This window comes from Glycine max, chromosome 1 (assembly GCF_000004515.6).
Source record: "Glycine max cultivar Williams 82 chromosome 1, Glycine_max_v4.0, whole genome shotgun sequence".
NCBI lineage: Eukaryota > Viridiplantae > Streptophyta > Magnoliopsida > Fabales > Fabaceae > Glycine > Glycine max.
The window spans coordinates 55,854,210-55,865,262 of NC_016088.4; the positions used below are offsets into that span (position 1 = coordinate 55,854,210).

At 32.9% G+C, this 11,053-nt stretch overlaps 1 protein-coding gene across 1 annotated transcript; it reads left to right on the plus strand.

The window, feature by feature from the left end:
• Positions 1-1,779: 1,779 nt before the first annotated feature.
• Positions 1,780-7,663, plus strand: LOC100790497 (E3 ubiquitin-protein ligase At1g12760). Its single transcript, XM_003517410.5, has 5 exons — positions 1,780-2,571; positions 4,902-5,021; positions 5,174-5,306; positions 6,598-6,762; positions 7,140-7,663. The coding sequence occupies exons 1-5, from the start codon at positions 2,006-2,008 to the stop codon at positions 7,311-7,313; spliced, it is 1,158 nt and encodes a 385-aa protein (XP_003517458.1). The 5' UTR covers positions 1,780-2,005; the 3' UTR covers positions 7,314-7,663.
• The last annotated feature ends 3,390 nt before the right edge of the window (positions 7,664-11,053 follow it).

Below are 11,053 nucleotides of genomic sequence, written 5' to 3' on the forward strand. Positions count from 1 at the left end.
CAGGATTTGTAAGCTTCTTGATTTACTTGTTTTTCTTCATTTAACTTCTCTCAACATCAGCTACATTTGTAACCTGCCTTAATTGTTTGAGTTACTATTTGAATTGTTTAAGTTAATTAATTATTTGATATACTGTATTTTTCTTTCTATAATAGATATTTTAATATAAAATCTATAACTAATAGTATTAATTTATGCAGACATCTAGTCCTTGATTTTCGGTTAAGGGGTTCTTGGCTCACACCAAGAAAAATTTAAGTAGACATTTCTTAGTTATGCTAAATGATTTAAAAGTAATTATATCAAATTCTAAAACAAATAGAAGAATTAATCAAACTTTAACAACCACATTATACCGTTTAAAATAAATTAGAATGTAAAACAATCATACTTGAGGTGATTTAGGAATCATCAAGAAATCCAATAATTCTTCTCATCAGCATGACCACTAATGTCTAATGTGGTATATATAAGAATCTATCAATACAAAATCCAAACAAGTAGTCGCTGAGGGGTTTCTCTCCTGTAACCCTTTATCCGGCATAAAGTAGTTTGTACTTCCAAATGACATTTATCTGTATATTGTGTACCGGCCCAATTCAATTCATTTTGTTTCATCAAGCTCCCCCTTAAAATCAATGTACAGTGTATGCCAGCCTTCTCTAAATTTACTTCGATGGCAAAACGCCTCTCAGTTCCTCATTTAGGTAAGAGTTCATAAACCAATCAAAACAAAATCCAAAAAAAATGAAAACAGGGCAAAACAAAATCCAAAAAAAAATGAAAAAATTAAAACTTTTTATTGAATTGGATTTCAGATTTTAGTTTGAAAACTCATTCAAACAAAACCAAACTTATACACATGTATATTTATAAATTTTATGTACCACTCACATTTATACTTTTAGTTCTAATATACCTATAAAATTATCACATAACTTTTGCTTATTTATAAAAAAATATGCTTAATTAAAGATATTTTGTAGTAGTTATTTAAGTAATCCATATCTTATTTAAATTTTGACTCAAAAATTGTTTGAATGATAGATTATAAAAATCAAAAGTGATTGAATTCAATGATTTTTTCTTTAAAATCGATTTAATCCAATACGGGATTATCTCTATAATCAAGTCTCTCAATCTTATTTTTATTTAATATTTAAGTAATTTGCTCAGAATAAAAAGACAATTTTTTATTATTCGTTATTATTACAAAAATAATAATCTATTCATAAATACATAACAATTAGGTTAATATCAGTATAATACCTTTTTAGACCATTTATTTAAAATATTCAATCTTTTCTTAGCTAATAGTCTAGTACACATATCATGCTTAAATGAAATTAATTATAGGTTTAATTATATTTCGAGTCTTTAAAATTTGAGATAAATTTTTTTCGGCTCTCAAATTATAACAAATAAATAAATTTATCAAATTTTTAAAAAAATGTTTTTTATAACATTAATGAAAATTATGTAAAATGAACATGACAACATTTGACAGGTGTTCACTTTCAAGTGGAACATCATTATTATTTTTTTGTTAAATTCGTCTAACTTTAGGAACTAAAAGTATATCTTTTAAAATTTGAGAAATTAAAATATATTTTTAAATTTTAAGAGAAAAATGAATTTATTCTAATTTTTAAGAGATTAATTAAAAATTTAGTAAAGCCTTGATTATAAGTATAAGTAAGAAAAAAATCGAGAAAGCAATTAAAACATGAAGGACTTGACCTATTTATTTTTCCTCGAATTAAAATGGGTGTTTGTGGACCCAGACCCAGAGTCTGTTATATAAAATCCTCTTTGGTTTTTAATTTCTTTTCCATTTTGCACATAGCTAAGCTAAGCTATCTCTTCTTTTCCGTTCAAATCAAAACCACAATCATTCATTCATTCACCGAAACTCAACAACAACAATTCTTCCTCCATGTTCTGAACCGACCACTCAATACTCGACTCACCGAATCGGCTTCTTTCAATCTCAACACGCACCAACATGGCCACCACAAGGTCATCTTCCGAGGACATCGTCGATTCCACGCCGCTGCTCGCCAATTCCGGCGGCTCCTCCGACGAGCTCACCTCCGGCCGCGGTTTTTCGCGGCGACAGCGGCTACGGCAGGCGGCGCGGTTCCTCCGGCGGGCGAGCGGGCGCCGGATGATGCGCGAGCCGTCGATGCTGGTCCGGGAGGCCGCGGCGGAGCAATTGGAGGAGCGGCAGAGCGATTGGGCGTATTCGAAGCCGGTGGTGGTTCTGGACATCGTGTGGAACTTCGCGTTTGTGGTTGTGGCGGGGGCCGTGCTGGTTTTGAGCGCGAGCGAAGCGCCGGGCATGCCTCTGAGGTTGTGGATTGTAGGGTACGCTATGCAATGCGTCCTTCACATGGTTTGCGTTTGCGTCGAGTATAGGAGGCGGAGGAGGCAGCAACGCGCCGCCGCCTCGTCAGTGCAAGACAGGGTTGGGAGCAGCAGTGGAAATTTGAGTGTATCTTCGAGGGAGGGTTCTGCTTCTGGCTCGGCGCAGTATGTGTCGTTGGGCCAACTCGATGACGAGGGTACTAGGTGAGTGCTTTCTTCCTTCTTTTTTTCCTAGTTTAATTCGGATTTTTATTTGGTGAATAATTTCGTGTGAACTTTTGGAATTCCGTGTTATATAAACGAAATTGAGTGAACGTGTGTGAGTGTTGCCATGTTCATTGTTTTTGTGAATGATAACACTAGATTAAGTTATGATGTAGCAACTGTAGCCTTCTCTTATCGAAAGCTTGTTGAATTTCAAGAGCTCCAAGGTCTCTCCCGAATTCAGGAGTGAATGAAAAGGGAAAATAATGTAAGTTTCATGGTAAAATGAGATATGACAGAGATTGCCGTGTCATCTAATTTTCTGTTAAAAGGCTTTTTTTTTGTTGAATTTCTCAAAGCACAGGTGTAAGTGTGTAAGATTATATACCGAAATGAATCAATTTTGAACCACAGCAAGGGTTAAGATTCGTTATTACAGAGAATTAGGGAGAAGAAAGAAGACCGTAGGACTCTGAAGTCAGGGATATGAGGCTCTCAATCTTCAGGCCTTACGTCAACGCAGCTCACACTTGGGCAAAGACAACTGAGTTTGGAAGCGGAACACGAACCAATTTTCACTATTCCCGGAGCACCTGATCTTGTCATTTCATTGTTGCTCATTCCCGTTAGGCTTAGGCCGAAGTGTTTGGCGTTTCCTTCTCCGTGCCCACTCAAGGGATGTGACTGAGTGTATTTCAGATTTCAGCCTCGGTTTTCTTAGGCCAAGATTGCCTATTGGGATTGGATTTGGAATTCAGCCTTGAAATAAGAAAATAGGCCTCATAATTTTAATTATCTTATTTAGCATGTGTGAGGGTGACCCTTGGCACATTGATACGGCTGCTGCCTTTTGCCTTGGAGGTTAGGGACTCAAATCCTGGAAGTAGCTTCTTTGCTTGTGACGATAAGGTTGTGTGTATCGACCATCCATAGACATCAAAGAGGAGAGCTTTGTTGTAGAGATATCTCACATTGGTTAGGAATGCCCAAAGTAGCTTTTACAAGACCTAGGAAACCCTCCCCTCTTGATTGAGCTTTTTAGATTGAATTTTGCCTAATTCATTTCTGATACTTGTGCATTGGGTCACCCTTTTGTTTAGCATGTGCATTAGATTTAGAATAATGTGGGAAAGCCACCTTAATAGTAGTCACCCTTAGCCCATCTTAGTTGCTGCCTCTTTAGGGACTACTTTAATTACATGCTCAAGGGTGGTGTTTAGTCTCACATCAACTAGAGATATGGGTTAAATAGAGCTTAGATGGTTTTGTGGTGTTGAGTTTGGCCTTAAGTCCAAATTCTAAGATGGTATCAAAGTCTATCTTAGATTTATGTTTGGACCACATGCATTGCTACATTCTGGGCCCGTAGCTCTGGGTGTAAAGTGTGAGGGGGAGTGTTGGAAATCCTCCTTAACTGTGGTCACTTTTAGCTTGCCTTGATTGTGGGCATCTATAGCGGTTGCATTATTTGTAGCCTCAAGGGAGGTGTTTACTCCCAATTTTGTGGGGTTGAGTTAGGCCCCAAGTCAAAATTCTAAAGGCCCATTTACTTGTGTTCACTTTTTAATTACAAAATGGTCACCTTGTGCTCACTCTGTTTCCTGTTTTCAAGAATCTGTACAAGAAATAGAGAAAACAAAAAAAAAAAGTTGTTTTCAGTGTTTCCTATACAAATCTTTGAAAACAGGAAACAAATTGGAAATAAGGTGTCAATTTTGTATCTAAAAAGTGAAAACATGAAATGAAAAATAAGTAAATGGGCCCTAAGAAATTCCAATTCTAAGTAACAATTTCAAATACATGAAACATAAGTCACTACTATAAAATTTTAACTTGGACCATAAAATTACAATTCCAAAGGCCGAGGTTTTGAATGGACATTAAAGAGATAGAAACATTATTTCATGTTTCATCGTTTATTATCTCTGTTGTGTTCATTCTGGACCAGATATTATTGTTGTGTACTAAAGCAATCATTATCGTTGCCAGTGTACTTTCACAAAGAACTTCTTTGCTTTTTTTTTTTTTTTTATATTCTCTTTCAAAACTCTATCTGCCTGAGTTTCCCCCTCACTCATCTTGAATCAATCTCCAACTCAACCTTCTATTGAACCTATTAATCATTTCTTAAACATTGGATATTCCACTCAATCTATAATTCTACTGCAAGCAGAAAAATGATGAGGATTACTGAGTTCAACAAAATAATATATTTTAGTTTTAAGATTTAAATTTTACTATTATTTATTAATGTATTTTTTTTGGTTAAATAAATTTTGGACAATCAAATTCTAATTTGGGGCATCAATTCACTGTTTGTCGGTTAGCAGTGTTGCAAAGCATTTGGAATCAGCAAATACAATGTTTTCATTTGTTTGGTGGATTATTGGATTCTACTGGGTATCAGCTGGGGGTCAAGCATTAGCCCAAGACTCTCCTCAGCTTTACTGGTTTGTCCTCTTAGTCTCTTTAATTCAAATTGTTCATACATCTGTTATTACTTATTAAACATTTCACTTGTAATTTACTCATCTTTTGGAAAATCTGCTGATATTTTCTTATTTTATTTGAATACTTTTGACAGAATCTACATGCTTTGCAGGCTATGTATAATCTTCCTGGGTTTTGATGTTTTCTTTGTTGTTTTCTGTGTTGCACTTGCGTGCATCATTGGTATTGCTGTTTGCTGTTGCCTTCCATGTATCATTGCACTTCTTTATGCAGTTGCAGACCAGGTAAGTCATGTTTGATTGGTCATTACCTGCTCGTGTTTTGAAGTCTGTAAAGCTATATGAATCTAGTTTCTCAGAAACTCCAATTTCAAGCACTGTATTCTGTATAAAAATGGGTAGGAAGTTGCTCGGCGTTAATGATCTTTGAAGTAACTTTGCAAATTTAACCATTTCAACATATGTAATAATAATTTGTTAAAAATTAAAGCTGGAATCATTGGATTTGTAGAACACATGAATGGGCAGATTAAACGGGTGTTAAACTGGAATGTGTTCCACAATGTTACCTAGTTTGACTTGTCCTACTACTGTACTATTGTGTGCTAACATGCTGAACATGACTCATTCTTACAGTATAACAAAAACATAGTGGATATTATACACATGATCCTAATATTAGGGTGCTCTCTCTAGGTCCTCTGTTTTTCTGCTTGTGGGAAACCCTCAGAAATTTGTATTTTTTAGATTTTTCAGGGTTGAAGGTGAGGCAAATTATAGTATGAATATTATTTTATGGTAAAATTAGAGAAATGGGATCTGGAGAGAAAACCCAAATATTGTAAGTTGGAATTTTTACTTTTTATTTTTGCCAAGGATGGATTCTGCAGCCAAGACCTAATGGTACTTTAAGAAGCCAAGGAGGGGGTTGAAGACCTTTTCTGATGTAAAACTAGAAAAGATCAAGAAGGGGCTGGGTTTTAGGTCAGAACAAACAATTTGCAGTGATGTTACTGGAGGAAGATTTAGGAGCGGGAGATGGTTGTTGCTGGGATAGGATAGGCTGCTAAATTTCATGTTCAGGCCACTGCCTTGAGGACAAGGTGAAACGTTTTTTGGGGGGAGGGGATGGGTATTGTTAGGGAAATGGGGAGTGAGTTAGGACAGTTCTTGATAGATTGAGAGAGCAAGTTAGGGGAGAGTCTATGTCTGTCACACCTGGAATAGGAGTGTTATTGCAACTATTATCCCATTAATGCAGACCTGGGGATAGAGGCTTCTGTCAATGAACAGTTTTTTTTCCCCTTTATTCTGATCCAATTCTATTACAAACTCTTCCATGCAACTTGATTTCCTTTGACTTTGTGATTGGTTGTGAGTGTATCGCTAATTATTGGCATGGCGAATGCAATCTTGTTGGCTACAAGTTGGTTGATGACCAGCACAAATGAACTGTATATCTAAATTTTAGTTTGTGTTTGATCAGTCATGGTGTCAATGTTGTCTAGCCTAGGACTATTTAATAGGAGATAAATTGTTATGTATTAATTGTCCTCGTCTGGGTAAAAAAAAACAGGAAGGGGCATCAAAGGAAGACATTGAGCAGTTGTCAAAGTTTAAATTCCGAAGAATTGAAAGTAATGAGAAACTTACCGGTACTATACAAGGACCTGTTGGAGGAATAATGACCGAATGCCAGGCTGATTCACCTATTGAACATGTTCTTGCTGAGGAAGATGCGGTATGTCATAAATTTTTGTTATGTATGGGTGTAACCTTTAACTCCCTTTTCTGTTGGTTTTGTTGCTCCGTCTCTTGGTAGATATTGTTTCACTATATTCCATGTTTCAAACAGAGACTTTGTTGCATACTGTTTTTTAGTGTAACTATCACAGTTTTGATGTGTAAAATACAAATTCTTACACTGAAGGATGGAATTTGTAAATATATGTTTGTGTATGCTTGGCGTGTATGGGGTATTTTCACCTCCACATTATGGTTTGAATGCATGCTAGATAATTTTAATATAGTAACTCTGGCCTGACAATAATAGCTGCATCCTCAGTCACTCTGAACTCTGCTAATCTCAAATTTTTCATTTTTGGTGTTGTACTATAGGAATGTTGCATCTGCCTTTCTTCTTACGATGATGGGGTTGAGCTAAGAGAACTTCCTTGTGGTCACCATTTTCACTGTGTCTGTGTGGATAAATGGCTGTATATTAATGCTACATGCCCCCTCTGCAAGTATAACATCTTAAAAAGTAACACCCTCAGTCAAGAGGAAGTGTAGAAGATCGATGTCAGGGAAGTTTTTAGCAGCCATGTTGAGGAATCTGCACACTTTCGATTCACAGCCATGTTAATATACTTTGATACGGGCCTATACAGTTGCAGCTGCTGCTGTGTGCTGTAATCATGTAATGATAGCTTTTTTTATTATTTGTAGTTATTGTGGCTTCTAACTGGTTGTGCATATCAGTGTTGTCCAGTGCATACCGGCTATAATTATCTCAAGAGGCAATTTGGTTGTCATTTTTATTGTCCTCATCATTATTGTATATGGAACCATTATGTCTCGCCTAAGCCACTGTGGAATGGTTTATCATGTCTCAGTATATGTTACAAAAATGTTTATTCCAACTGCCTCCATGCGTTTCACTTGGCAATTTTCTTATACCTTGTTATGTTTATTTGCCTGGAAACAAAGAGAAAGAAAGTGAAATTGAGAGAAATAGGATGTAAATATCAATTTTTTACTATTTATTAAAAAAAATAGATAAGAAATTGTGTAGGTTCCACATATAAAAAGCAACTCCCCCTATGGTAGGGGAAATGTTTGTAGCATTCACATTTTGTTTTATTTAAAAATATATATATATTTCAACAAAAAAAAACAATTTTTAAGTTAAGAAAAAACAATATACTAAAATAGTTTAAGTTTTCAAGTTAAATTCATTTTATATAATACATTTATTTACTTTCACTTATTTAAATAATTGGAGGAAAAATCTCATTAATTTTTTTTTTCATTTAAATAATATGGTTTTCTATGTTTTATCACATGTTTTCTTTTTATATTGCTTGTATTGAGAAAATTTTCTTAAGCATATAGTAATGGGCAGCTTGTTAGTTGTTGGGCTGTCATTTGGGAGTTGGATTTCCTGTCATCAAAACAAGAAGCATTTATTGCATTTTGTGGTGCGGTAAGATGAATTATTTTCCTATAAACAATGTAACACGTAGTGCTTGCTCACTTCCCTTCTGCCAATAACCACAACGTTACTTCGCAAAAACTGTTTCGTTGTAGAAATCCTGACTTAACTTCTAAATGATAAATATTCACTCTATCCTTTTACAGTTGCATATAGCCATATACTATCACCAAGCAAATGGTTTCCATGCGTGCTACTGGTGCTAAAACTTCATTGTAATATATTCCATGTTTGTTAGTATAGTCTTTCACCTCAAGTCTAGCCTTATATTCGTCCACCTCTCTGTTTTTATTGAATTTGGGTTTGTAAACCCACTTCAGTCCAACCCTTTTTCCTCTTTCGAGTAAGTCCATCAACTCCCATGTATATCTGTTTCTGATAGTTTCCATTTCTTCTATAAATATCGAAAAGGAGTTATTCTTTCTCTCTCATAAATGGAGAAAAACACTTGTATCTTTACTTTACCCATTCAAATTTTCTTTTCTCTATCTTAATTAGTTGATTTTGGTATAGGAGTGTTATCAAGGAAGGAATTAACAATCAACCGGGGATATTGTGGACACTGCAAATCAGTAGGTTGGCTAAATAACTTAAAATGTTCCAATTGGCATTCTGGAATATCTTTGTCCATTTATAGGTCTTATATAAAACAAATTATTTAGTAAGTAGGCGTTTAGGTCATGTTAGATATTGAAACAGGTCAAATCAAACCTTTAAAATGACCTATAATAAGTAAAAAAGCTACGCTTTACAATTAGGAACTGGGTCAAATTCAAGCCTATTAATGTTTGGTTTGGTCTGGCTACTTTACACCCATACTTGATTATATTAGTTAATTTTTTATATAAAAATGTGTACCATTCGATATTACGCATGCACTCATACTGTTATTTATAACAAAAATCTTTTATTTATTACTTTGTTTACAGGCATTTTTAAGATACTAGTTAACAAGACTTTTGTTTATAATTTTTTTAATAACTTAAACTCTTGTTTATAAATATTTTATAACTTCATTTATTTGTACGCATAAAACTCCCTTTCTTCTTATTTAATAAAAATATATGAACATCCAATATCAACTATTGATACTCGCAATTTTTTAATTTGATAAATTTATGATGGAACCATTAGTTACTGAGTAGAATCAAATAAATACTAATAAATATTTCTGAAAAAAAACTACTAATAAATATTAAACGTTGTTTTGTAAGTTTTGTAAATTTAATGTGAATTTTCAAATTACATTTGTAACTGTTAACCACTCAGTATAAATATAGACACATGGAAATCATGTTTATTTGTAAGTCTTCTCTGAACTCTGTAAATATAATTGAAACTTTATTTATATTTACTCCCTCGATAGAACAACTACATGAATATGATGTGTAGTTTGGATTTTGTGACAAATTTAAAAACAACCATGATAAATATATACCCCATTTTAGGGTGCATGAAGTAAAAGAAAGATAAAAATAAAAAGGAAAAGGAAAAAAGAGATATATAATGTAATATATGCAATAAGTGATGTAATAGAAAGAAAATTCAAAGAAATGTATAAAAGAAAAAGTAATTATATATTAAATATTTTCCATTTTAAAATTGTATTACTATTTTTTTAATAAAATGGTTTTACCGGTGAAGATGATGAGATTGGAATCTTGATTAGATACATTTTGTCAGATGTGTAAATCAGTAAATACAAGTATACAACTGACATAATGAAAATGTATTAAAAGTTAATTTAAAAGAATTAAATCATAAATTTAATAATTTAATTCAAAAAATAGTTAGAATACTCTTTATTTTTATAGTTAATCGTTTTTCAATGAATTGCTAGTTTTATTTTTTTCTGAACAAATGACCTGCAAGTTACAACATATGGGGCGGGTCATGTCATATTATCATTGAAAATAATAAGTATATATTCATCGAGTGTATATATTTAGTGAAAGAGAACTAAAAAAAAGAAAAATCAATAGTAAAATTAATCTGTTGGGTTCGACCCATCTTAATGGACCTAATAAATAGTTTGGTTCAATTTGACTCACTTTGTGTTGAGTTTTTAAAATTTTAGTATGAACAGAGTGTTTTGGTAGGTTAAACGGGCTGGTTTACCGGTCCATCTAAAATTAAGAAAACAATTTTTCTTTAAAAAAGAATAATCAACAGAAAATCAAATTTTTTTATTTTTTATAAATATTTTGCATAATTTTAAATAATAGATGATAATATTATTTTTTAACTTCATGAGGTTAAATTTCATTAAGCTATAAAATATTAAAATACTGTCATTGAATGGAATGAGAACCAAAATAATCATAATAGTCTTGAGAAACATTGTAAAACACAAATATTAAAAAACATTGAAGGAGAGAAGTTGTTTATTTGAAGTCTAAAACAACATTACAAATTACTTAAAAAAATAGAGAAACACAAAAGTAGTGAGTTTGACACTAATTTGGTTTTTAGGTGGATCAATTTGATTAATCAAAATTTTAACTTGGATGGATCACCTCATAGGTGAGTTAGGTTTAATTTTTGAATTAAGTGATTTTTTTTAATTCAATCTAATCCGAACTTATGGTAGGTCAAATTGGCCCATGAATTTTGATCTGTTTTAACATTTTTAAGTAAAATAAAATGAGATTCATACTTTTATATTTTTATTTTAATTCAAAATTTTTATCATAATTCATTTTTATTTTATTAAACAAACACGTGATGAGAAGAAAAGGATATATATATATATATATATATATATATATATATATATATATATATATATATATATATATATATCATAGTGTCCCAAATT